At 45.4% G+C, this 27,840-nt stretch overlaps 2 protein-coding genes across 2 annotated transcripts in view; one reads left to right on the top strand and one right to left on the bottom strand.

The window, feature by feature from the left end:
* The first annotated feature begins 1,075 nt into the window (after positions 1-1,075).
* On the top strand, positions 1,076-22,026 carry cspp1b (centrosome and spindle pole associated protein 1b). Its single transcript, XM_084139155.1, has 26 exons — positions 1,076-1,163; positions 1,728-1,970; positions 2,118-2,221; positions 3,221-3,570; positions 3,649-3,807; positions 4,267-4,358; positions 4,459-4,555; positions 4,889-5,218; positions 5,858-5,976; positions 6,248-6,380; positions 6,982-7,096; positions 9,189-9,336; positions 11,054-11,191; positions 11,445-11,551; positions 11,760-11,909; positions 12,439-12,582; positions 16,250-16,366; positions 16,498-16,564; positions 16,665-16,791; positions 16,907-17,052; positions 17,531-17,671; positions 19,429-19,472; positions 19,577-19,637; positions 19,905-20,008; positions 20,308-20,458; positions 20,654-22,026. The coding sequence occupies exons 2-26, from the start codon at positions 1,823-1,825 to the stop codon at positions 20,872-20,874; spliced, it is 3,513 nt and encodes a 1,170-aa protein (XP_083995281.1). The 5' UTR covers positions 1,076-1,163; positions 1,728-1,822; the 3' UTR covers positions 20,875-22,026.
* Positions 22,027-22,383: 357 nt separating this feature from the next.
* Positions 22,384-27,840, bottom strand: part of LOC311098783 (brefeldin A-inhibited guanine nucleotide-exchange protein 1-like) — a 37,011-nt gene continuing 31,554 nt past the window's right edge. The window contains exons 29-39 of the mRNA XM_084139348.1: positions 27,650-27,780; positions 27,210-27,339; positions 26,919-27,054; positions 26,676-26,814; positions 26,464-26,530; positions 26,111-26,270; positions 25,337-25,476; positions 24,542-24,710; positions 24,024-24,162; positions 23,600-23,717; positions 22,384-23,386 (exon numbers count right to left, since the gene is read on the bottom strand). Coding sequence (XP_083995474.1) covers positions 23,213-23,386; positions 23,600-23,717; positions 24,024-24,162; positions 24,542-24,710; positions 25,337-25,476; positions 26,111-26,270; positions 26,464-26,530; positions 26,676-26,814; positions 26,919-27,054; positions 27,210-27,339; positions 27,650-27,780 — 1,503 coding nt within the window. The 3' untranslated portion in view covers positions 22,384-23,212. The remainder of the gene's footprint in view (positions 23,387-23,599; positions 23,718-24,023; positions 24,163-24,541; positions 24,711-25,336; positions 25,477-26,110; positions 26,271-26,463; positions 26,531-26,675; positions 26,815-26,918; positions 27,055-27,209; positions 27,340-27,649; positions 27,781-27,840) is intronic.

Genomic DNA, 27,840 nt, shown 5'->3' on the forward strand with positions numbered 1-27,840 from the left:
GCCAGAGCCCGGACTTAAACCCGATCAAACATCTCTGGAGAGACCTGTAAATAGCTGTGCAGTGACACTCCCCATCCAACCTGACAGAGCTTGAGAGGATCTGCAGAGAAGAATGGGAGAAATTCCCCAAATACATGTGTGCCAAGCTTGTAGCGTCATACGAGGGTCTAAACGCTGCCAAAGGTTCTCCAACAAAGTACAGCGTAAAGGGTCTGAATACTTATGTAAATGTGAAATTTCAGGTTTTATTTTTATAAATGTGCAAACATTTATAAACCAGTTTTTCTTTGTCATTATGGGGTATTGTGTGTAGATTGATGAGGGGAAAAACGATTTTAATCAATTTTAGAATAAGGCTGTAATGAAACAATGTGGAAAAAGTCAAGGGGTCTGAATACCTTCCGAATGCACTGTAGGAATCATTGACTTGCATTGGATTTGTGGCACAAACACTAAAAAGTTAGCATTTGAAACAGTGGCCAGGTAAACAAAACCAACGCATGTGTTGCTGTCATACTAGAGGGGTATCCTACGAAGCAAGCTAGATCTACTCATGGTTTTCTAAAGCTAACCAGCTTCAGTTAGCTTCACATTCCAGATCAGGCTTCATCCGTACTACGACGATGGATATTGCTCGTCTGTCTGCCGCTAACTCTAGCAGGCTTGTAACTGCGCACGCATGTCGGACATGGGTAGTGAAACGCCAAACTCTTAATTGAGACAATGCTGAAACATAAATCCACGGTACCACATTTACATTTGTGCCGAAATCAAAATGAAAGAAAATATATTTAGCAAATTCAGCAGGCTATGGTGTGAAATAGGCTTTTTGAAGTGCTGCCTTTATTTTATTAACATTAATGCAGACTTTGGTGTGCTTATCAATGCACAACCACAAGCACCTTTTTCCCCACTCCTATCAATAAAATACTTTTAAGGTATACAAAAGGATTAGTGTGTGAAGTGTAAAATGCGTTCTGTCATTGCTAAATGTGTAATGTGATATATTTTAACGCTACAATTTTGTTACACACAAGACAATTTTGATTAAAATATTTTAATCGTCTTCTTCCTCAAATGAAGGGGATGATGACGTTATCTTTGCAGGAGGGAGGGAATCTGATTGAATTGGTCCTCAGCTCGTGGCTGTCATTTCATTCAGGGTAAGTGGAGTTAGCCTCCCCCGGAGCAGGTTAGTTCTGAAGGATTTGTTGCCACAGAAATGTACCTTGCTAAAAGGTGAGCCACTTTCATATGACCGGTTATACCGAGTTGAGCTCAGAGTTACCTCGCTTACTGCTCAAACTTGTTTCGGAGGATAGCCCTCTGGTCCATACACTGCTTACAGGGTAAGAAAACCAACATGTAAATTGGGTGAACTATCCCTTTAACGAAGGGGGATTCATCAAAAAATAATCACATAGCAGCAACAGCACCAGGATGTAGGATGGGACATAAACCCAACAACTTCAATAACGAATTTCTCTGAACAGGGGAGACATTTTTTTGGGACCATTTCTTTGGATTCCTCATGTCTAACTCATTGCCAGAAAAAAGCGGGGTCCTAATCAGATGTTAGGGGCTATATTTATTCAACGTTATATGAATCCTATAAATTAACATGGCCAATTTGGGTGCAATCAATTAGGTTAATTTAGCAGAGATGAAATGTAATTTAAACAAAGTAATGTTGCAGGAATGCTAAACTTATATTTTTCTGTCAACAGAAACGATTTCAGAACAATCTGAGATGGTGGGGGTCGAAGTCCTCTTTCTTGTGCTTTTTGAGATGGAATGACCCACTTGGACATGGGTGAAATGCATGCTACTTTGTGTTTGGCGACAGCTGAGCAAATTATTGCAATTTTCTGACCTGTGGCTGGATCAACAAACAAAAGATCACAAGACCTATGACCACACACTCAAGAAAAATATCCCTCCATTTACGTCGTCCACAGCACAAGGGAAAGGTACAGTATACACAGCGTGTACAAAACATTAAGAAGACCCCCCCCCCCCCCCCCTTAATTGAACCCAATTTGTAAGCACTTTGTGGTAGATCTAGATCCTGACCATTGGGAAGTATTTTATTTCATGTATACCGTCCTGTTTTTCAGAGAATAATTGTTGTCTAAGTTTACCTTTGGGTGAAGACTATGAGAGGAAGAAACAGAAGTTACATCAAGAGCTCCGTCTGGACTACAGACACTTCATGGCTCAGGTAATATTATTACCAATGCCAAAAGGTGTTATGTAGTTGTTACTTACAAATTTGTGTGTGCAATAAACAAGAACGTGCCGAGTCAGTGCAGTTTTCTACCAAATATATTTTTTTAAACAATGGTCTCTGCTTTGGGTTGATTTGACCAATTTGGCCCTTAATTATAGAAAAAAAATGTCGGTGCTGCTGAACCAGGCCCACTCCTCCCCCTTGTTGAGAGGAGAGCTGCTAAGGTAACCTAGGAAATTCTATGTGTAGCCTATTTTATACCAAGCTCCGTCAACTGAGGCCGCTTAGAGTTCATTCCAACTAGCCAAATCAGACAGCCAACTTCTTATTCATCTTATATACACTGAGTATACCAAACATTAAGAATACCTGCTATTTCCATGACATAGACTGGCCAGGTGAATCCAGGTGAAAGCTATGATCCCTTATTGATGTCACTTGTTAAATCCATTCCAATCAGTGTAGATGAAGGGGGGGAGACAGGTTAAATAAGGATTTTTAAGCCTTGAGACCACTGAGACATGGATTGTGTATGTGTGCCATTCAGAGGGTGAATAGGCAAAATAAAATATTTAAGTGCCTGAACAGAGTATGGTAGTAGGTGCCAGGTGAACCGGTTTGGGTCTAGAACTGCAACGCTGCTTTGTTTTTCATGCTCAACAGTTTCCCATGTGTATCAAGAATGGTCCACTACCCAATGGACATACAGCCAACTTGACACAACTGTGGGAAGCATTGGAGTCAACATGGGCCAGCATCCCTGTAGAACGCTTTCGACAACTTGTAGAGTCCATGCCCCATGGGGGGAGGGGGGCTGCGCAACTCAATATAATGTTTGGTATACTGAGTGTATATTATTACAAAAGGGCTGGTAAAACATGTCTCAGTAAATGAAAAGAATTTGCTCAATGTTTCTTCTGTAAAAAAGTTAAAAGGGTGCTTGGAACCAAAAGGTGATCATCTTAAACCTTTTCCCCCTCATACATTCAGGACCAGATTGCCTTTCTCAGAGCTCCTCCAGACCTCCCTGATGTTTACAACAGCCCCAGACCCCCGGTGCACCCTAAGAGGGCCCCCTCTAGGAGAGACGCAGCCACACTGACAGAAGGCAAGAGGGGGCTGCACAGGGGAGGAAGCTTCCTGGTGGAGGGCCTGTGGCCTGAGGATGAGCTGCTCCTTCCTAGAGAGAGGGCCAGGCTGGTGAGAGTGGACTATGACTCTGAGGAGGACCTCACAGAGGAAGATCTGGATCTTATGGAGAGGAGGAGGCGCAGACAGACGGGGTCTGAGAGAGGAGAAGAGAGGAGGCGGCTAAGAAGACACTACAAAACAGACTTCAGGTATTTTTAAATCACTCCCTTTGTGATACAAAGCATGATGTTTGAAAACGTATTGTTCATCTTACTCTTTTTGCGCAGGGACATATCAAGGCTCAGGGACAGGAGAGTTGAGCTGCCTGACGACTACACAGAGACGAGTCATTATGCAGACAGGAAGGAGACTAACGGGTCTGTTGTTCCTGATGAGGATTATTTAGAGGCACGCCAGGGGACATCATCTCCAACCCCCAAACCCAAGTACGTCAAACTATTAGTATTGAATAACAATACCTATAATTTTGATACCACAATCCTTTAGAAATGTATGTTAACACCAATTTGTTGTAGATTTTTAACGCAGTGCATTTTCTGTATGTAAAGTACATTTGTGTGAACTGACAAAATATCTACCGGTAGTCTAATCTGGATTAAAGTTTTAATTTTCCATTGTCAAGGACATTGGATGGAAAAGTACAAATGAAATAGGGCTGATGTCATACTGTAATCTGTTGTGCCTGGATCATGGCTTGTTCAAGCTTCTTTAGAGATTTAGAATCCTCTCGTAAAATAAAATCATATGAAATCCCCAAACCAGCCTAAAATCAGACCCAAAAAACAGACAAACTTTCACAAAAACATTGAAGAATACTGAGCGATAAGTGTCTATCTGTAAAGTGTAAGTGTACTGTGAGTGCTGATTGACATCCTATCTGCCAGGCTGCAGGTACCAGCAGGGATGAGACCCAGTGGAAGATCCATATCCTCTACCAAGAAGGACGAGCCTGAATTTGCTACCGGACTAATGATTGGTAAGACCAATTCTGTTCAGATTTTTCTTAACTAAGGTTAACTACATTCGTTTATTTGTTGATATTTCTCAAAAAATGTGGTATGACATGAATCTGACAGGGGCTGAAGATGCAGATGCTGCCTTGCAGAGAAGGAAGGAGATATACAGGCAGGAGCTGCAGGAGCAGATAGCTGAACAGCAGAGGAATAAGAAAAGGTGGTTGTTCATGTCTGTTTGATCCTGCTGTATGTGAAGAAGAAACCCTTACATTATCCATCTTAGTGAGATGAGCTATAGGGTCTACATAGACTTATTTTAGCAGCATTGTAGTCTGAGGTAGATTTATTTATAAGGCTGCGTTTACACAGGCACCCCAATTCTGATCTTTTGCCAGTAATTGGTCTTTTGACCAATTAGATCAGATGTTTTGCCTAATAATTGGGCAAAAGATCAGAATTGGGCTGCCTGTGTAAGTGCAGCCTAAGATATTACTGCTGCTTACTAGTTTGAAGAACCTCATGAACAGTCTTATGTCCTTTGTCTTATTAGGGAGAAGGATTTGGAGCTCAGAGTTGCTGTGACAGGGGCGACTGACCCGGAGAAACAGGCAGATCGGATCAAACCGTTTGGAGCAGTGAATGGTGGCGACCATGCCAGAAAGAGAAAAGACAGCTGGTACCCACCAGGCCAAGGTGTGGACATACCAGGGGATGAGTTGAATAGGAGACCCAGTGAGGAGAACCGAGAGAGGCTTCCCCCTGAGCAGCCCCGCGTGGCCTTCCAGTCGCCCCTGCTGGAGTACAGCCACGCCCTGGGCCTCAGCAGTGGAGGCATCTCCCCTTACAGCCAGGCCATTCACAGGAGCATGGACACCCCCAGGTAGCTAAGAAGCAGTAATCCTCGTCTGTGTCCCAAATGGCACCCAGGCTCTGGTCCTCGAGTGGCGCATCGGTCTAAGGCACTGCATCGCAGTGCTAGAGGCGTCACTACAGACCCGGGTTCGATCCCAGACTGTGTCACAGCCGGCCGTGACCAGGAGACCCATGAGGCGGCGCACAATTGGCCCAGCGTTGTCCAGGTTAGGGGAGGGTTTGTCCGGCCGGGATGTCCTTGTCTCTTCGTGCTCTAGCGACTCCTTGTGGCGGGCCGGGCGCCTGCAAGCTAACTTCGGTCTTCAGTTGGACGGTGTTTCCTCTGACACATTGGTGCGGCTGGCTTCCGGGTTAAGCGGACAGTGTGTTAACAAGCAGTGCGGCTTGGCAGGGTCGTGTTTCGGAGGACGCATGGCTCTCGACCTTCGCATCTACCGAGTCCGTACGGGAGTTGCAGCGATGGGACAAGACTAACTACCAATTGGGGAGAAAAAGGGCTAAAAGTACAAAATTAAAATAAAGTGGTGAATTATATAGAAAATAGGGTGCCATTTGGGATACACACCTGATCTATTCAATCTGATTAATACACTAGATTGTTTGACAAAATTAAACATTGCTGTATGATTTTGAATTTCTGTTTCAGGATTCCAGGTTTCCTTCCTCATCCACCATCCACATTGGCAGATACACAAAGAACTCCCTATGATGAGGCCCATCTCTACTATGGCGCAAGGAATCCACTGGACCCTAACCTGGCCAACTGTAAGCACTACCAGTCTGAATTGTATAGTCTAGCTACATTAGTAGATTCAAAGGGTTAAATACTAGTAAAAAAAGAGATTGATTGGAGTGAAAGCGTATGTTCTATGATCTAGCGTAATTTGTGTTTTGTGGTATTATATAATGTGCATTAGGCTACATATTTCATGTGTGTTAGCTAGGAAATGAGCCCATGTCATGTTGCTATACATTTAGAAAGAGGTGTACATTGGTTTGACTGATTGTTCATTAGTGTTTGGTGTTTCTATGTTAGATGGTCAGATCCCGCTGACAGGAGGGGGTCACCCTGTGTCCTACCTGAGCCTTCCTCCTGCAGGGCCTCATCCCAGCCAGATGGGTCAACACAGCCAGCACAGTGGGAGCAGCCATCCAGAGCCCCCTCCACAGTAAGTACCCTACTAGTCATCTGATCCTGTCTCTTCCCTTCAAAACCCACTCTTCAGTAAGTAAGCCTTGTCCGAGCCAAAGTGGCCCATAGGGTAGGAGCCTATCTCCTGTTTCTGTAGCATGAGGCAGCTTGATGTACAATTACCCCCTGGACAGGACGCTAGTCTCTTCAGGTGGTGAGTAGTATTCTCTATTCACCAGTAGAGTGTACCTCCTCTAAAGCTACCCTATCTGTGCCCTGTGTTGGACTTCTGAGAAGGTCATGCTCACTGGCCATCTGGACAGACAGGACTGTTGTTCCTTCCCTGCTGAGTGACTGCTGCAGCCTGCACTGGTCTGCTCTGGACACCTCTGATTTCTCCCTCGTCCCTCACATCTGCCCTCTTTCCTCTCTCTCACTCTCCCTTCTCCACTGTCTAAACGTCTTTCTCAGTGATAGAAGGAAATGCATCAATGTGACAAACCACATCAATTGTGTGTCTCCTATTTGCTATACCTTTTTGTATAGTATTGATAATTTTAAATTGTTACAGAGATGCCTTTCATAGTAGTGAACACAAAGGAATACATGAGTGAATTCATATTTAATCTCTCTTTCAGCAGACCTGCCAGTGACGCTGCTACCATGGGTTCAGGGATTGGAGTATTTCCCGCTGAGCAGATCAAGCCATCTAAAGAGAGTGTGATAAGTTACAAGGAGGCACTGAGACAACAGGTACATGTTGAATGTGATGGTGGAAGGCAACAGTGTCTTTCTCCGCTATGCTTGCATGCATTTCGTCACAGTGTGCTATTTCTGCAGGGAGACACCAGGAAAGGGAGGGGTCAGCTTTTTTGCCAGGTAACATACAGTGAGGGAAAAAAGTATTTGATCCCCTGCTGATTTTGTATGTTTACCCACTGACAAAGAAATTATCAGTCTATAATTTTAATGGTATGTTTATTTGAACAGTGAGAGACAGAATAACAACAACAAAATCCAGAAAAACGCATGTCAAAAATGTTATCAATTGATTTGCATTTTAATGAGGGAAATAAGTATTTGACCCCCTCTCAATCAGAAAGATTTGATCTCAATGATCTCAAGGCAGCTGGGACCATAGTCAACAAGAAAACAATTGGTAACACACTACGCCGTGAAGGACTGAAATCCTGCAGCGCCCGCAAGGTCCCCCTGCTCAAGAAAGCACATATACAGGCCCATCTGAAGTTTGCCAATGAACATCTGAATGATTCAGAGGAGAACTGGGTGAAAATGGTGGTCAGATGAGACCAAAATCGAGCTCTTTGGCATCAACTCAACTCGCCGTGTTTGGAGGAGGAGGAAGGCTGCCTATGACCCCAAGAACACCATCAAACATGGAGGTGGAAACATTATGCTTTGAGGGTGTTTTTCTGCTAAGGGGACAGGACAACTTCACCGCATCAAAGGGACGATGGACGGGGCCATGTACCGTCAAATCTTGGGTGAGAACCTCCTTCCCTCAGCCAGGGCATTGAAAATGGGTCGTGGATGGGTATTCCAGCATGACAATGACCCAAAACACACGGCCAAGGCAACAAAGGAGTGGCTCAAGAAGAAGCACATTAAGGTCCTGGAGTGGCCTAGCCAGTCTCCAGACCTTAATCCCATAGAAAATCTGTGGAGGGAGCTGAAGGTTCGAGTTGCCAAACATCAACCTCGAAACCTTAATGACTTGGAGAAGATCTGCAAAGAGGAGTGGAACATAATCCCTCCTGAGATGTCTGCAAACCTGGTGGCCAACTACAAGAAACGTCTGACCTCTGTGATTGCCAACAAGGGTTTTGCCACCAAGTACTAAGTCATGTTTTGCAGAGGGGTCAAATACTTATTTCCCTCATTAAAATGCAGATCAATTGATAACATTTTTGACGTGTGTTTTTCTGGATTTTTTTGTTGTTATTCTGTCTCTCACTGTTCAAATAAACCTACCATTAAAATGATAGACTGATCATGTCTTTGTCAGTGGGCAAACGTACAAAATCAGCAGGGGATCAAATACTTTTTTCCCTCACTGTATAGGTAACTTCCATAATAATTGAAGTAAATAAGGGATACAAAGTATATTTAAAGCAGGTGCTTCTACACAGGTGTGGTTCCGGGGTATTAAGCAATTAACATCCCATCATGCTTAGGGTCTTGTATAAAAATGCTGGTAAGGCCATTATTTTACCTACCATGGCTATGCCCCATAGCATTACAATTCCCCCATCCACAGGGCTTGAGTGGTCACTGAATGGTTTGATGAGCATGAAAACCATGTAAACCATATGCCATGGCCGTCTCAGTCACCAGATCTCAACCCAATTGAACACTTATGGGAGATTCCTGAGACAGCGTTTTCCACCACCATCAACAAAACACCAAATGATGGAATTTCTCATGGAAGAATGGAGTCGCATCCTTCCAATAGAGTTCCAGACACTTGTAGAATCTATGCCAAAGCACGTTGAAACTGTTCTGGCGGCTCGTGGTTGCCCAACGCCCTATTAAGACACTTTATGTTGGTGTTTCGTTTATTTTGGCAGTTACCTGTAGAATCAGATTTTTAAAAAAAATGTTTTTCTGAACCCATTCCCTCAGACATTCTCACAGCAATATACCAATAGGTATGCCTATCAATATACCATTTCACTCTTCTCTATTGTCCTCTTCGCGTGACCATTGAAGACAAAAGCACATCTGGGTTGTACAGAATCTAATAACTTTATTTTTCCTGTGAGGGAACTTCATTTTTAGATAATTGGTATTCTAATGAAAGTGTTCCATCCAAACCTGACTTCAGATCCAGGATAGACAGGAGCGGCGGAGGTTGGACAGGGAGGAGAGGGATCGCTACGAGGCCAAGCTGGAGGCTGACATGAAGAACCACGAGCCCTGGGGGAGAGGAGGAGGAGGAGCACCTCTCAGAGACAGCAGGGGCAACCTCATCAGTATGTTCCCTCTGCTACTTCCCTCCCTCCACACTATGGTCCACATATTGTCTTTGTTTTCTCACCTTTCAGTAGGTATATACTACCAGTCAAAAGTTTACTCATTCAAGGGTTTTTCTTTATTCTTACTATTTTTTACATTGTAGAATAATAATGAAGACATCAAAACTATGAAAAAACACATGGAATCATGTAGTAACCAAAAAAGTGTTAAACAAATCAAAATATATTTTAAATTTGAGATTCTTCAAAGTAGCCACCCTTTGCCTTGATGACAGCTTTGCACACTCTTGGCATTCTCTCAACCAGCTTCATGAGGTAGTCACCTGGAATGCATTTCAATTAACAGGTGTGCCTTAAGTTAATTTGTAGAATTTATTTATTTCTTAATGTGTTTGAGCCAATCAGTTGTGTTGTGACAAGGTAGGGGGAGTATACAGAAGATAGCCCTATTTGGTAAAAGACCAAGTCCATATTATGGTAAGAACCGCTCAAATAAGCAAAGAGAAATGACAGTCTATCATTACTTTAAGACATGAAGGTCAGTCAATACGGAACATTTCAAGAACTTTGAAAATTTCTTCAAGTGCAGTCGCAAAAACCATCAAGCGCTATGAAACTGGCTCTCATGAGGCATGCCACACGAATGGAAGACCCAGAGTTACCTCTGCTGCAGAGGATAAGTTCATTAGAGTTACCAGCCTCAGAAATTGCAGCCCAAATAAATGCTTCAGAGTTCAAGTCACATACACATCTAAACATCAACTGTTCAGAGGGGACTGTGTGAGTCAGGCCTTCATGGTCGAATTGCTGCAAAGAAGCCACTACTAAAGAACACCAATAAGAAGAAGAGACCTGCTTGGGCCAAGAAACACGCGCAATTGACATTAGACCGGTGGAAATGTGTCCTTTAGTCTGGAGTCCAAATTTGAGATTTTTGGTTTCAACCACCGTGTCTTTGTTAGACGCGGTGTGGGTGAACGGATGATCTCTGCATGTGTAGTTCCCACCGTAAAGCATGGAGGAGGAGGTGTTATGTTGTGGGGGTGCTTTGCTGGTGACACTGTCTGTGATTTATTTAGAATTCAAGGCATACTTAACCAGCATGGCTACCACAGCATTCTGCAGCGATGCGCCATCCCATCTGGTTTGGGCTTAGTGGGACTATCATTTGTTTTTGAACTGGACAATGACCCAAAACACTTCCAGGCTGTGTAAGGGCTATTTTACCAAGAAGGAGAGTGCTGCATCAGATGACCTGGCCTCCACAATCACCCGACCTCAACCCAATTGAGATGGTTTGGGATGAGTCGGACGGCAGAGTGAAGGAAAAGCAGCCAAAAAGTGCACAGCATATGTGGGAACTCCTTCAAGACTGTTGGAAAAGCATTCCAGGTGAAGCTGGTTGAGAGAATGCCAAGAGTGTGCAAAGCTGTCATCAAGGCAAAGGGTGGCTATATATTTTGATTTGTTTTTAACACTTTTTTGGTTACTACATGATTCCATATGTGTTATTTCATAGTTTTGATGTCTTCACTATTATTCTACAATGTAGAAAATAGTAAAACAATTCAGAAAAACCCTTGAATGAGTAGGTGTGTCCAAACTTTTGACTTGTACTGTATGTTTGGAGACTGAGCGCAGAGGAAAGAATGTGTAATGTTTTAGAACCTTTGTAAAGATTATTACTTATGGTAATCGTGTGAATTGTCACTAGCCGATCTGCACCTAATGCACAAGCATAATGAGGAGGCCTACATCAACCCTGAGACATGGCAGAAGATGGCGACAGCCACCATGACAGTACTCCGAGAGGAGGACACTACTAGACCTCCCTCCACCCACAGAGTCTCAGGTAGATACAGGGGCTTTCACATTGATGTGATTCTCTATCAGGAGTCTATATAAGGCATATGCAACAGGACAGAGGAAAGCTGCGCCCCAAATGGCACCTTATTCTGTACATAGTTCACTACTTCTGACCAGAGCCCTATGGGCCATTTAGGACACAACCCAAAGTGGTAGTGGCACTCTCACCAACCTGTCCAACACACTGTGTCAGGCTCAGCTAACATGTTATTTTGTCTGGTGTGTTTCTCTGTCAACAGGTTTTGTTCAGGCTCCTTTGTTTGCCAGAGGCAGTGTTTTTGGTAACCGGCCCACACCACAGCAAGTCCACGAACAGGACAAGCACAAGGCTTACCTCAAACAACAGGTACTGGATGTCACCCCTCGGTACTGTGTGGCTAAAATAGTATTTTCACATTATCAGCTGAAATTAACCTTCCCCTAAATCACGTAAAAAAGCTTATTGTAGAGCTTAAATCAAATGTTGTTCTGATGCACATTGATGGTTTGGTGATATGTGATTGGATACACATACACACTCAGTGATGACCCTGGTTGTCTGTCCTGCTGCCTAGATTGAAGAGAAGCGGCGGAAGGAGGCGGAGGAGCGAGAGAGCCAGAGGCTGGAGGAGGAGAAGGAGGAGAAGAGGCTGGCTGAGCAGAGGGAACGCATCCAGAGAGAGTATGAAGAAGAACAGGACAGGAAGAAACGCAAGGAGATGGAGGTCAGTATTAACTGGACCAGGGCTTGGATTCAGTAAGGGGGCTTTAGCATTAGATGACACTGCAATACTCTATCTACTATACTACTGCAATACTCTATGGAACACTAGTCACTTTAATAATATTTACATATCTTGCATTACTCATCTCATATGTATATACTGTATTCTATACTATTCTACTGTATCTTAGTCCATTCCACTCTGTCATTTGCTCGTCCATATGTATATATTCTTAATTCCATTCCTTACTTAGATTTGTGTGTATTGGGTATATGTTGTGAAATTGTTAGATATTTCTTGTTAGATATTACTGCACTGTCGGAGCTAGAAGCACAAGCATTTCGCTACACCCACAATAACATCTGCTAAACAGGTGTACGTGACCAATAACATTTGATTTGATGCTAATATGAGTGTAACATTACTATCAGCTGAATGCTATCGTATGACATGAGTCATTCAGTTCAGTAAATGTTTATTGTAACACACACACATTTCAGGGGACTGAACAAGGTTTTTCTCCCTCCAGCAAAAAGCAAAGAATGAGCAGCTGAGCCGTCTGGCTGAGGAGCGAAAGAAAGAGGCAGAGAGAAAGAAGAAAGAGGTAGAGGAGAAGGAGAACTCTGCCCTGAGGAAGCAGTATGAGAAGGAGAGACAGGCTCGTCTAGAGGAGGTGAGCTGACTGGAAAACGCTCAGTTTGACCCTCTGAACATCGAGGGGCGGGTGGTTTACTGTACACACATTAAGCCTATTCCTGGACTAGAAAGCATGCTCAATGGAACATTTCCATTTAAAGCACTCCACTTAATCTGTGTCTGGGAAACTGAGTTCAAATCAAATGTTATTTGTCAAATGCACGTGTTTAGCAGATGTTATTGTGGGTGTAGCGAAATGCTTGTGCTTCTAGCTCCAACAGTGCAGTAATATCTAACAAGTAATATCTAACAATTTCACAACATATACCCAATAAACACAAATCTAAGTAAGGAATGGAATTTAAGAATATATACATATGGACAAGCAATGACAGAGGGGCATGGACTAAGATACAGTAGAATATTATAGAATAGAATGCAGTATATACATATGAGATGAGTAGTGCAAGATATGTAAACATTATTAAAGTGACTAGTGTTCCATTTCTTAGTGGCCAGTGATTTCAATAGGCAGCAGCAGCCTCAAATGTGCTAGTGATGGCAATTTAACAGTCTGATGGCCTTGAGATAGAAGCTGTTTTTCATTCTCTCGGTCCCAGCTTTGATGCACCTGTACTGACCTCGCCTTCTGGATGATAGCGGGGTGAGGGTGGTTGATGTCCTTGATGATCTTTTTGGTCTTCCTGTGACATCGGGTCCTGTAGGTGTCCTGGAGGGCGGGTAATTTGCCCCCGGTAATGCGTTCGGCAGACCGCACCACCCTCTGGAGAGCCCTGCGGTTGCAGGCGGTGCAGTTGCCGTATCAGGCGGTGATACAGCCTGACAGGATGCTGTCAATTATGCATCTGTAAAAGTTTGTGATGGTTTTAGGTGCCAAGCCAAATTTCTTCAGCCTCCTGAAGTTGAAGAGGCTCTGTTGCGCGTTCTTCACCACACTGTCTGCGTGGGTGGACCATTTCAGTTTGTCAGTGATGTGTACGCCAAGGAACTTGAAGCTTTCCACCTTCTGCACTGCAGTCCCGTCGACGTGGATAGGGGGGGTGCACCCTCTGCTGTTTCCTGAAGTCCACGATCATCTCCTTTGTTTTGTTGACGTCGAGAGGTTATTTTCCTGGCACCACACTCCCAGAGCCCTCACCTCCTCCCTGTAGGCTGTCTCGTCATTGTTTGTAATCAAGCCTACTACTGTTGTCGTCTGCAAACGTGCTTGGCCACGCAGTCATGTTTGAACAGGGAGTACAGGAGGGGGCTGAGCACGCACCCTTGTGGGGCCCCAGTGTTGAGGATCAGCGAAGTGGAGGTGTTGTGTCCTACCTTCACCACCTGGGGGGCGGCCCGTCAGGAGGTCCAGGACCCAGTTGCACAGGGCGGGGGTCAGACCCAGGGCCTCAAGCTTAATGATGAGCTTGGAGAGGGTACTATGGTGTTGAATGCTGAGCTATAGTCAATGAACAGCATTCTTACATAGGTATTCCTCTTGTCCAGATGGGATAGGGCAGTGTGATGGCGATTGCATCGTATGTGGATCTATTGGGACGGTAAGCAAATTGAAGTGGGTCTAGGGTGACAAGTAAGGTAGAGGTAATATGATCCTTGACTAGTCTCTCAAAGCACTTCATGATGAAAGAGGTGATTGCTACAGGGCGATAGTCATTTAGTTCAGTTACCTTTGCTTTCTTGGGTACAGGAACAATGGTGGCCATCTTGAAGCATGTAGGGACAGCAGACTGGGATAGGGAGAGATTGAATATGTCCGTAAACACACCAGCCAGCTGGTCTGTGCATGCTCTGAGGATGCGGCTAGGGATGCCATCTGGGCCGGCAGCCTTGTGAGGGTTAACATGCTTAAATGTCTTACTCACGTCGGCCATGGAGAAGGAGAGCCCACAGTCCTTGGTAGTGGGCCGCGTCAGTGGCACTGTGTTATCTTCAAAGCGGGCAAAGAAGGTGTTTAGCTTGTCTGGAAGCGAGACGTTGATGTCGGCGACATAGCTGGATTTCCTTTTGTAGTCTGACTGTAGACCCTGCCACATACGTCTGGTGTCTGAGCTGTTGAATTGCGACTCCACTTTGTCTCTATACTGTTGTTTTGCCAGTTTAATTGCCTTGCGGAGTGAATAGCTACACTGTTTGTATTCTGCCATATTCCCAGTCACCTTGCCATGGTTAAATGCGGTGGTTCTTGTTTTCAGTTTTGCTGGTGAGTTACCGCCGCTCTGATATCCAATAGTTTTTCCCGGCTGTATGTAATGATACAAAACACTTTCTGAGCTAATAATGTAAAAATTATATATACAGTGAGGGGGAAAAAGTATTTGACCCCCTCTCAATCAGAAAGATTTCTGGCTCCCAGGTGTCTTTTATACAGGTAACAAACTGAGATTAGGAGCACTCTCTGAGATTAGGAGCACTCCCTTTAAGAGTGTGCTCCTAATCTCAGCTTGTTGCCTGTATAAAAGACACCTGTCCACAGAAGCAATCAATCAATCAGATTCCAAACTCTCCACCATGGCAAAGACCAAAGAGCTCTCCAAGGATGTCAGGGACAAGATTGTAGACCTACACAAGGCTGGAATGGGCTTCAAGACCATCGCCAAGCAGCTTGGTGAGAAGGTGACAACAGTTGGTGCGATTATTCGCAAATGGAAGAAACACAAAATAACTGTCAATCTCCCTCGGCCTGGGGCTCCATGCAAGATCTCACCTTGTGGAGTTGCAATGATCATGAGAACGGTGAGGAATCAGCCCAGAACTACACGGGAGGATCTTGTCAATGATCTCAAGGCAGCTGGGACCATAGTCACCAAGGAAACAATTGGTAACACACTACGCCGTGAAGGACTGAAATCCTGCAGCGCCCGCAAGGTCTCCCTGCTCAAGAAAGCACATATACATGCCCGTCTGAAGTTTGCCAATGAACATCTGAATGATTCAGAGGAGAACTGGATGAAAGTGTTGTGGTCAGATGAGACCAAAATGGAGCTCTTTGGCATCAACTCAACTCGCCGTGTTTGGAGGAGGAGGAATGCTGCCTATGACCCCAAGAACACCATCCCCACCGTCAAACATGGAGGTGGAAACAATATGCTTTGGGGGTGTTTTTCTGCTAACTTCACCGCATCAAAGGGACGATGGACGGGGCCATGTACCGTCAAATCTTGGGTGAGAACCTCCTTCCCTCAGCCAGGGCATTGAAAATGCGTCGTGGATGGGTATTCCAGCATGACAATGACCCAAAACACACGGCCAAAGCAACAAAGGAGTGGCTCAAGAAGAAGCACATTAAGGTCCTGGAGTGGCCTAGCCAGTCTCCAGACCTTAATCCCATAGGAAATCTGTGGAGGGAGCCACCAAGTACTAAGTTTGCAGAGGGGTCAAATACTTATTTCCCTCATTAAAATGCAAATCAATTGATAACATTTTTGACATGCGTTTTTCTGGATTTTTTGGTTGTTATTCTCTCTCACTGTTCAAATAAACCTACCATTAAAATTATAGACTGATAATTTATTTGTCAGTGGGCAAACGTACAAAATCAGCAGGGGATCAAATACTTTTTCCCTCACTGCATTAAAAATAAATAAAATACCGCAAAGTTTCCTAAGAGCTAGTCGCGAGGCCGCCATCTTCGTCGGCGCCAGGATAGGTTTGAGAGTGATGACATTGTGGTTGTCTGTCTGAAGGTACCAAGGGAGCCGTCTCCCCCCATCCCCACCCTCCAGAAGAGGTATCAGGCTCCCCAGTACACCCCCAGACCTCCGTCCATGGACAGCCGTCGCTCTACTGCCGTCCCCCTGTCTGTGAGTGACTTCCAGAGCCCACAGCATGTCCTCTTCCACACTACCATGGAGGGAAATAGTTTTGACTGTGAGGAGATATTAGTGGAGAAGAATGACTGGGTCTGGTGTTCCTCCCTCTCTTCCCCCTGTAGGAGCGTTCTCTATCAGGGTTCCAGTCCCCTCCAGTCCCAGCCCGCAGGAACCAGCTGAGAGCTGCCGGTAACACTGACTCCCACAATAATACAATGCATAATAGTTAAAAAAAACTATTTTCTCTCAACTTCTGTGATACTGATGTCTGTCTGTCTGTGCGTGCCAGAGGACCAGCGGGGTGTGATCAGTGAACTGTCAGTTCTGCGCAGACGGCTGCGGAGTGAGCAGAAACGTCTGGAGGTCCAGCTGTTGCAGTCAGAGTGGGAGGAGCTGGACTCACCTATGAGTGACAGGTAAGGCTGGTGAGGTGATGCCCTCCACTGTTGGTCTCATGGCTTCAGCAAGCCAAGGGTCCAGGCTGTGTTAGTTGTAGTGTCCTGTCTCCTGGCTGACCGATACTGTGTCCAGACACAGGGACCGGGAGCGGCCCCAAGTGGATGTGTTTGACATGGCCAGACTGCGGCTGCAGGCCCCCGTCAGGAGACCCTCCTCCAGGAACGCAGAGCCCAACTACCTGCATAGAATCCATGACTCGCTACAGCTCCGATACAGAGGTGAAGGAATACAGCGATTGTTTGATGAATACTGGGCCGGTTGCAAATGGCACCCTATTCCCTATGTAGGGTCTCATCAAAGGAAGTGCACTATATAGGGAATAGGGTTCCATTGGCACGTAACTCAGGGCACTGATTGTTATACATGTCTAACAGCACAGTGTTCATTAAACAAATGCAGCAACTGGGGCTGTGTAGACACCCTATGCCACTTTCCTTTTCAGTGCACTACTCTTTACCAGGGTGATCAGTGTTGTCCCGAGTGGCGCAGTGGTCTAAGGCACTGCATCTCAGTGCTTGAGGCGTCACTACAGACCCCCTAGTTCGATTCCAGGCTGTATCACAACCGGCCGTGATTGGGAGTCCCATAGGGCGGCGCACAATTGGCCCAGCGTCGTCCGGGTTTGGCCGGTGTAGGCCGTCATTGTAAATAAGACTTGCCTAGTATTGAATGGAGAAGTCATTGTTTGTGCTGCAGACGTTGATTCCAGAGAGGAGGAAGGCCATGGTTACTGTGAGCCCCCTAGGGACCGAGCTGGACAGAGGGTGGACATCCAGAGACAGGCTGATTACAGGGTACAGCAGCGCAGGATCCACAGCCTGAGGAAACCTGTTGACGGTCAGCAGCGTCACCACCAAACACGCACTGCATACTCAATATCAACCTCTACTCACTGCCTACAGACTCAATATCAACCTCTACTCACTGCCTACAGACTCAGTATCAACCTCTATTCACTGCCTACAGACTCAGTATCAACCTCTACTCACTGCCTACAGACTCAGTATCAACCTCTACTCACTGCCTACAGACTCAGTATCAACCTCTACTCACTGCCTACAGACTCAGTATCAACCTCTACTCACTGCCTACAGACTCAGTATCAACCTCTACTCACTGCCTACAGACTCAGTATCAACCTCTATTCACTGCCTACAGACTCAGTATCAACCTCTATTCACTGCCTACAGACTCCGTATCAACCTATATTCACTGCCTACAGACTCAGTATCAACCTCTACTCACTGCCTACAGACTCAGTATCAACCTCTACTCACTGCCTACAGACTCAGTATCAACCTCTATTCACTGCCTACAGACTCAGTATCAACCTCTATTCACTGCCTACAGACTCAGTATCAACTTCTATTCACTGCCTACAGACTCAGTATCAACCTCTACTCACTGCCTACAGACTCAGTATCAACCTCTACTCACTGCCTACAGACTCAGTATCAACCTCTACTCACTGCCTACAGACTCAGTATCAACCTCTATTCACTGCCTACAGACTCAGTATCAACCTCTACTCACTGCCTACAGACTCAGTATCAACCTCTACTCACTGCCTACAGACTCAGTATCAACCTCTATTCACTGCCTACAGACTCAGTATCAACCTCTATTCACTGCCTACAGACTCCGTATCAACCTATATTCACTGCCTACAGACTCCGTATCAACCTCTACTCACTGCCTACAGACTCAGTATCAACCTCTATTCACTGCCTACAGACTCAGTATCAACCTCTATTCACTGCCTACAGACTCAGTATCAACCTCTATTCACTGCCTACAGACTCAGTATCAACTTCTATTCACTGCCTACAGACTCAGTATCAACCTCTACTCACTGCCTACAGACTCAGTATCAACCTCTATTCACTGCCTACAGACTCAGTATCAACCTCTATTCACTGCCTACAGACTCCGTATCAACCTATATTCACTGCCTACAGACTCAGTATCAACCTCCACTCACTGCCTACAGACTCAGTATCAACCTCTATTCACTGCCTACAGACTCAGTATCAACCTCTATTCACTGCCTACAGACTCAGTATCAACCTCTATTCACTGCCTACAGACTCAGTATCAACTTCTATTCACTGCCTACAGACTCAGTATCAACCTCTATTCACTGCCTACAGACTCAGTATCAACCTCTATTCACTGCCTACAGACTCAGTATCAACCTCTATTCACTGCCTACAGACTCCGTATCAACCTATATTCACTGCCTACAGACTCAGTATCAACCTCTATTCACTGCCTACAGACTCAGTATCAACCTCTATTCACTGCCTACAGACTCAGTATCAACCTCTACTCACTGCCTACAGACTCAGTATCAACCTCTATTCACTGCCTACAGACTCAGTATCAACCTCTATTCACTGCCTACAGACTCAGTATCAACCTCTATTCACTGCCTACAGACTCAGTATCAACCTCTACTCACTGCCAACAGACTCAGTATCAACCTCAGTGCCTAAACACTCACTATTAAATACTCATTGATCACCTCACTGATCACAGCTTTATCAACTAACTCGTTAAGGGGCTTGAAAATAATTTGTCTTTGCATTTTTTAGATTGTTTTGACCTGTCACCACCCCAGCAACAAAACCATTATTTGGTGAGTTAATTTAGCTAGTGCACTGAACTACGTACAGTGGTTTATTTGCTGTACAGTACAGCTTGTCTGTTTGTGTCACTAAGCCTGTACACTGTTCTCCACAGAGGAATGCAGTGGGGGATCCTATAAGTGGTTCCCTGTTGGAGTCTGACAGTGCCTTCATTGGTAAGCCCCTTGTGGTTCACTACTAGCTATGTGTAGTAAGGGAAGGAGTGCGTTGGGAATAACACATAGGGTGCATCCCAAATGGCGCTCTATTTCCCAAATAGTGCACTACTTTTGACCAGAGCCCTATAGGCGGCCTATGGGCTCTGGTCAAAAGTAGTACACTATATAGGGAATATGGTGCCATTTGGGATGCACCCCAGGTTTTGTAAGGGAAAGAGTGCCTTGTGAATCACACCAATAACTCTATCGGTGGTTTGTCTCCAGATCCCATGGGTGAAGCCTTCCCAGTGGCCTCCACACCTGAGCAGAAGCCCCAGCTCTCAGCCAGGGAAAAGAGGAGGCTGGCCAAGAGGGCAGACCTGCACAATGTAAGGTCCTCTCTGTCTGACGGTGTCAAATAGTTCACAGTTCAGTCTCTGATATCTGGGACCGTATTCTCCAAGTGTCTCAGAGTATCGGATCAGGTCCCCCCTGTCCATTTAATCTTATCATGATCTAAAAGGCAAAACTGATCCTAAATCAGCACTCTGAGACACTTTATCCATATAGCCCATGATCCCTACATCGTGAATATGGCCTCACTTCTTAAATGAAGAGGTCAGTGGCAGCTCTCCATTGAAAATGCTATATTCCTCTACCATCATATCTTGTGCTCTGGCTTGTTTAGGAGAGGGTGAGCTCCAGAGAGCCTGTGGGCCAGCCAGAGAACTACTCCCACCAGTCAGAGGCCAGTCTCAACACTGAGCAGCATGACAGAGGGCGTAACCACCATAAGACCAAGAGGCTGCTGGCTATGAGCCACAACGGCCTCGGAACAGGTGGGTGAAGACCTTGGCCCTGGAACCATGTTGATGGCAATGATTACAGAGATAAAACTGTGGAGGCTGTCATAGTGTCCCAATGTGCCGGAATAGAACCATCTCTACCTGGAAGATCTCTATTAATAATTATTAGGAGGATGATGGATGGGTTGTAGATTGGTGGTATCTCTTCATGGTTGCTCTCTCGTCCAGCAGACCTGTCTGGAGATGAAGATGCCTCTCCGCAGGTTTCCCCTCGCGCCCCAGAACCCTGGGGCTCTGTGGATACGGTTGCCATGGAGCCGTGGATGAGACCAGGCACCTCAGAGACTCTGAAGCGCTTAATGACCGGTCAGACTCCCCGCAGGGAAAGGCTGACCAGCAGAGAGGCTGCTGTCCAGGACTGGGAAGGTCCCTCTACCTATCATGGCTAACCCCCCCCCCCCTTAGAAAGGGTCATTCTAAGCACTTTGGTGTTCCCGTACACACTTGGGTTGTACAACTTATGTTCAACGCAATTGATATAACAGCTGTGTTAGACCTGACAGTTTTTCTGCACAAAAATAATAACACAAGCATTGTGGAGACTACACCACCATTGTACGGTGTAAACATTTTTGTGCAGACAAACTGTTGTATGACAAAATATATATATATATTTTTGTATTGCAACTTGTCAAATGCGTTGTACAACCAAGTGTGTAGGGGGCCTACGTTTGTACACTGCCGTCACTTGGCTTGATGCAACTACATCAGTGGTCATGCTGGCAGAATCTGCATGAAGATCTCTACAGAGAAGGATCATCTGCTTTAGCTTCTAGATTGATGTCGACTAACTTAGCCCTTTGCTTTTGCAGTGCTTGACTTGTGTATCATGGTCTACCTCTGAAAATGCCTCTTGTTAATTTGCAATGCAGAATTAAGCTTCTTGTGAAAAACGCATAGATTGTACTTTCATGGATGGACCTGTAATGAAAAATATGCAGATTATTCTGAGAATGGTAGGCACAGGGGAGGACAACTCCATTCCTAGAAGGACAGAGTGTGCAGGCATTTGCTCCAGTCAAGCACTATTGAAGTTGATTAGTTAAATCAGGTGTGTCTGAGCTGCGCTGGGACAAAAGCCTGCCGGTTGCCATCCTCTGTAAGGCTTATTGGAAAGAGTGATCTAGGGTTGCCTTAGCCTGTAGACAGATGTCCTGAACTGATCCCAAGACTATCTATTCATGATTTAAATTCATTGTATAATAATGGCACTACATTTAATGTAAATTGTGTTAAAATATTTTCATATGTACTGTGTGAATATGTTTGGCCTAGATGTGACCTCATTTTCAACCTAATTAAATTATTTTAGATAAGTTGTTTTGTACATTGTCTTTCAGTTCACCTGATAGCTGTTTAATTTGCATTCTGCAGCATATTTTGGGACATGCGGCCAAGTCATGGCAAGTAGCCTAAATATTCAGTGAGAAATCACCTATAAATAAGCCAAAAAATCCTGCAGGAAAATAGGGTCTAACACAACAGCATAGTGATGTAACTGAAAATCATCTGTCAATAAAGTTACTTCTATTGCATATCAATGCAAAGAGTTAAACCTTTGACTAATGAGTGTTCCAGGTGGTAATCAAGTGTACAGAGTTGTACAGCATTGATCTGACATAAAAATAAAAAAAATGTACACCTCGTTTCCCAATGTAACTGACACTCCAAAAGACACTTTAACCCAAACATTATCCTCAAAGTACAGCTTCATCAAAGAACGTGCATCTTGATTTCACAGGAGGCTCATAAATGGCCGGAACGGCATCAAACACCTGTAAACCATGCGTTTAATTTGATACCATTCCATGATTCTGCTCCAGTCATTACCACGAGCCCGTTCTCCCCAATTAAGGTGCCACTAACCTCCTATGCTTTATTTCCATAACATCAACTCATTTGCAAATTCAAATTGTTTTAATTTAAATAAAATACTACAGTATATACATAAAATGGAATAATGTTTACTCATTTTCATACTCCAAAAGACAAACTAGAGCCATGGTAAGGATAAATTGAAGTGAGAAAATGCCAGTATGCTTAAGAAATGACAAGAGTGCTGTTAGATTTAAAAAGAAAACAAACGACAGGTTTTAGTATCTTACGATACTAAAAAGCTACTTTTGATTTGTCTAGTTGTATTTGAGGGCTGATGCTTTTGATACTTAGTGGTTGCGCAAAATAAAATCACTGCTAACGTTACTCGTCCTTTTCATTAACCATTTCATACCTCAGTTTCATAAAAGAATGCCAAGCGATACCAAAAAGCGCACATCACACCCTCCATAATGTTAGTCAGCCCTCTGGTCAGACGGGGAGAAATGACCAGAATAATTGCATTGTTATATTTTATCATTAGTATGATATTTCTATGCTGTACCAGGAAGCCATACTGCAGCCATTCTTTCAGTGCTTTTGTGGGCCCCACTCACTACACTATTGTCAATAGTTAATCTCAGGAGCATCACTGTGTGCAGCATGGAGGAGCTTCCAGTACCTTTCTGCGGGCCCCGTCACTGTCCGCTTTATGAATCCCTTGTGGCCCTCAGAGGGGCAGAGTTCAGAGAGGGTTAAACATATTCGTCTGTGTTCCAAATGGCACCCTATCCCTGTATAGTGCACTATATAGGGAATAGGGTGCCATTTGGGATGCAATCTTTCCCTTTCCCACCCCAGAGAGGGACTGTCTGAGGAGCCTGTGTTGGTCCTGGTCCACTAGTGATGTCGTCACTGGCTCCCAGCAGGCCCTAGCTCCACTCTGGGACTGGGCAGCAGTGAGATGTCGAAGGCGTTGCCGATGCGGAGGAAGAACTTACGCAGCACGGCCCGGAGTTCTGGGATCAGGTCAAACTGCATGATCTCACAGAGGAGTGGGTAGTACCTGGATGCATGGGCCTTGAACTGGATAAAGGAGGGAATCCGATTAGCTCATTCTCCACAGACATGGGAAGGGAAAATTACAACTAAGCCTCTGTCTCAATTCATCTTTACATGTTTCCTTGCATCCTATCTCCTCACCTTCTCCCCTTGGACCTTCTTCTCCAATGCGTTTTGAGAACGAGGCGAGGAATGGAGGAAAGATTAATTGAGAACTCTACTTTGTGATCGACTCACCCTGTCATCGCTAATCTTCACCACCTTGGTGAGGAAGAGGAGGAGGAGATTGGTCCAGGCTTCCCGGTGGCTCTCTGATGTCAGAGTAAGGAAGTAGGCCAGGGCCTCACTACACACACTGCAATAGGCAGAGACATTACAGAAGAGTGAGTGAGTGTGGCACTTTTTCCAGACTCCGAGCAGCAGAATATTAGCCTAGTGGAACCCAGCCTGTTCTCGGGATAACTCACATTCTGTTTCACTTTAAATGAAACGTGAGTGCAGCAGTCAGTCTGATTGACCAGGCTAGCAAAATACAGGTTCTTGCCTCAATGTCTGTACTACCGGTATTCACTCCTGTCCACAATGAGGGACTAAAGGGTGCTGAACAAGCAAACTGTTTAACACAAATCAATAGCACAATTTCCTCTAGCTAAGTTCTTACTTGAGCAGTTGTCTCTGCACCTCTTCCCGGGCTGCCTTGCGGCTGTCGTCTGTGTACATGCGGAACAGGATGCGGAGGCCACAGGCCAGACTGTTAGTCTCCTGCTTCAACAGGTTTGGTTTGGACTTCCCCTTGAAACCTGAGAAACATACATACATACGTTGTGAGACAACTGTTGTTGTATGTTAGTCTGTCATAAAGCCATTCGAATGCCACTGTTTACTAATTCCACAACATCAGACATCATAAGACAAGAATTACATGTAGAATCCCATATAGAGTAGTAATTTATAGGATCTCTGCGTCATAAGAGGTCATGATTATAGCTTGGGACGGCAGGTAGCCTAGCGGTTAAGTGCGTTGGAATTGAAAAATCTGTCGATGTGCCCTTGAGCAAGGCACTTAACCATAAATTGCTCCTGTAAGTCACTCTGGATAAGAATGCTGCTAAATCACTCAAATGGAAATGGGATGATCATTTGAAGGTATAGGGGGTTCTGAGTCACCCAGTCACCCACCTGCCTTCCACAGGACAGTCCTCTGCTCGTTGTTGGAGTTGAAGGCCTTGGCGAAGCGGTGGGACTCTTGCAGACAGTCCAGCAGTTTGAAGAGCTGATACGAGGTCAGATAGCGGTACATTCCCTGGTCCTGTGCCTCCAACAGGACGTCTGCATCTACTGTGTCTCTCTGGAGAGGTTGACAACAACACAATGCTCAGTTATAACCAAACGTTAGTAAGCCAAACTGATTGCTTTATTTATTTATTTTACCCGGTAAGTTAACTGAGAACACATTCTCATTTACTGCAACGACCCAGGGAATAGTTACAGGGGAGAGGAGGGCGGGGATGAATGATCCATTTGGAAGCTGGGGATGATTAGGTGGCCATGATGGTATGAGGGCCAGATTGGGAATTTAGCCAGGACACCGGGGTTAACACCCCTACTCTTACGATAAGTGCCATGGATCTTTAGTGACCACAGAGAGTCAGGACACCCGTTTAACATCCCACCCGAAAGATGTCACCCTACACTGGGTAATGTCCCCAATCACTACCATGGGGCATTGGGATATTTATTTATTTTTGACCAGAGGAAAGAGTGCCTCCTACTGGCCCTCCAACACCCCTTCCAGCAGCATCTGGTGTCCCATCCAGGGACCGACGTGGACCAAGGATTCACAACCTTTTTTTAGTTGTAATAACATTGACAGCCCCTCTCAAAATATTATTTGTCATAAGATACATTTTTCCCTTACTGGCTTTCCCTTCAGTTATTGAAACAGGCTGACTTCAGTACAAACTCCATGGTTACCTGTGCAGCAGCCAGGTTCTCTGCATCCTCCTTCCTGCTGCTGGCGGGGTAGAATACCATGTTGTCTATGGTCTGGATCAGCTCCAACTGCACAACACACTTAATGAGCAGTACTGAGAATAACCTCTGCTCCTGCACCTCTGCAACACATTGACAGACACAGGACAGGCAGTGTGAGGGACGGGGGGAGAAACAGGGAGAGGGAAAGAGGAATAGGAGGTGGGAGAAGAGACAGAGAGAGACTGGGACAGAGACAGGGACAGGGACAGGGACAGAGACAGGGAGAGAGACATGGACAGAGACAGGGAGAGCGACAGAGACAGGGAGAGAGACATGGACAGAGACAGGGAGAGAGACAGGGACAGACACAGGGAGAGAGACAGGGACAGACACAGGGAGAGAGACAGGGACAGACACAGGGAGAGAGACAGGGACAGACACAGGGAGAGAGACAGACACAGGGAGAGAGACAGAGACAGGGAGAGAGACAGGGACATGGACAGAGACAGGGAGAGAGACATGGACAGAGACAGGGAGAGAGACAGGGACAGACACAGGGAGAGAGACAGGGACAGACACAGGGAGAGAGACAGGGACAGACACAGGGAGAGAGACAGAGACAGGGAGAGAGACAGAGACAGGGAGAGAGACAGGGGCAGGAAGAGAGACAGGGGCAGGGGGAGAGACAAAGGCATTGGCGAGACAAAATCCGGGGAGTGCTGTCTAGGAGCCAGGGATTATGGACTTGCCCCGTAAACCTCCAAACAAACTCACTGGCTGGGGTCCTAGCTCTGGGTCCGTCCTCATATGTGCCTGAGGAGCCGCTGTACGTTCTCTGCCTTTGGTTCTCCGGGGAGATCCTGTCCACACTGCACTCTGACTGCTGGTCCTCTGTACGACTCTGAATGTCCACTGACTTCTGGGATATGGAGTCCTGACAACACCAGAGAGGGACTTGTATGTAGATTCGACATACCTTATCATACATAATCACAACTCAGCATGATGATCCCATTTCTATGAGAGTGTTAAGAAGTAGTGTACTGGGAGGTCAGTTTAAAGTCTCAAACATAAACCAAATAGATGGTAAAAGGGGAATGGCGAACACAGATGAGCAGTAAACCTACCAGGTTTGAGGGGTCGTACTGTTGCATCAGCTCCCCCTCTGTCCCTGCTGGTCTCCACGTCAACAACCTAAGGAGAGGATGCCCAATACAGAACAGAGTCAATCTACTGTTGTTATCAACTGTAGATGGTTCAAGTTCATAGAACATAAAAACATTCAATATGAAATCCCTATTGTAGTAAAACACTTCCTCTGATAGCAAAAGGGTCTCACGCATGAGGGATGGTTGTTTTGAAGATGTCCAGCATACAGTTGCAGGTTTTGTCCCACGTCTCTGGGTTGAACTTCTCCCCGTTCAGAATGACCACGTTTTCCAGACAGTTGGTACCTGAGCGCGCCAGCTGCTCGTTGTCTGAGGAGAGACAGAGGAGGTCAGAGAGAGAGAGGGAAGAGAGAGAGGTCTAAAACTCTGAGGTGTTTTAGATGAGACACGGACAACCAGCTCTCTCCTCTCACCTTGTTGTACACACCAGTACAGTTGAGACAGGATATGGTCCAGGAGAATATCACTGAGAAACTCAAAGTACTGAGTGAAGACATCACAGATGGCGTAAAGTGCATGGTTACAGGTGGTGGTCATCCATTCAGCTTTCTGGGTTTAAAGAGGAAAATGAAGCTCATTAGTGTACAGCAGTTGGCACCTTATTCCCTATGTAGTGCACTACTTTTGACCAGGACCCATAGGGCTCAACATGCTATGTATTTTCTGGCTATGACACAAAGTTCCTATCAACTTGAGCTTCTTACCTCAGTTTGCTGCTCTGGCAGTTTCATGTTGTCAAAGATCCTAAAGATGATCCTGAACAGATCCTGCCACCAGTGTTTCTCATAGGTGTGACCGTAGGTCTTCATAATCTCAAACATCACAGTCAAGCCCCTAGAGCAATGGCAAGGAAACAGGAATTATTTATTAGTAGAGGGTTCACACTCAAAAAATACATTTTCTAAGTTATTTTATATAATGATCACACCACTGGTGGAACTCAATCAGTAAATGGCCAAACACGGACTAGGGACACTGGTATTTAATAAAATGTATTTCAGAAAGCCTTTTTACATCAGCACTTGACACAAAGTGCTTTACACATACCGCCCTAAAGCCCAAAGAGCATTGCAGAAGTAGAAGCACAGTGGCTAGGAAGAACTTCCCTACAAGTTTGTCCCAGGTAGGATGAGAGGGGCTTTACCTGGTCCTGATGTCCAGTTTACACCTGTTGATGATGCAGGACAGCTCAAACAGGATGGGGAACCACCCCCTCACCCACACCCGGTCCTCCGGGGCTACGTTCATGTCATCACTGGTGTAGTCCTTGAAGGCCTGGCAAGAGAGGGAGGAGAGGGTTTTACACATGGGTTAGACAGTCTTATGGCCATGCAG

The sequence above is a fragment of the Coregonus lavaretus genome, assembly GCF_964263955.1.
Source record: "Coregonus lavaretus genome assembly, chromosome: 23".
Lineage (NCBI taxonomy): Eukaryota > Metazoa > Chordata > Actinopteri > Salmoniformes > Salmonidae > Coregonus > Coregonus lavaretus.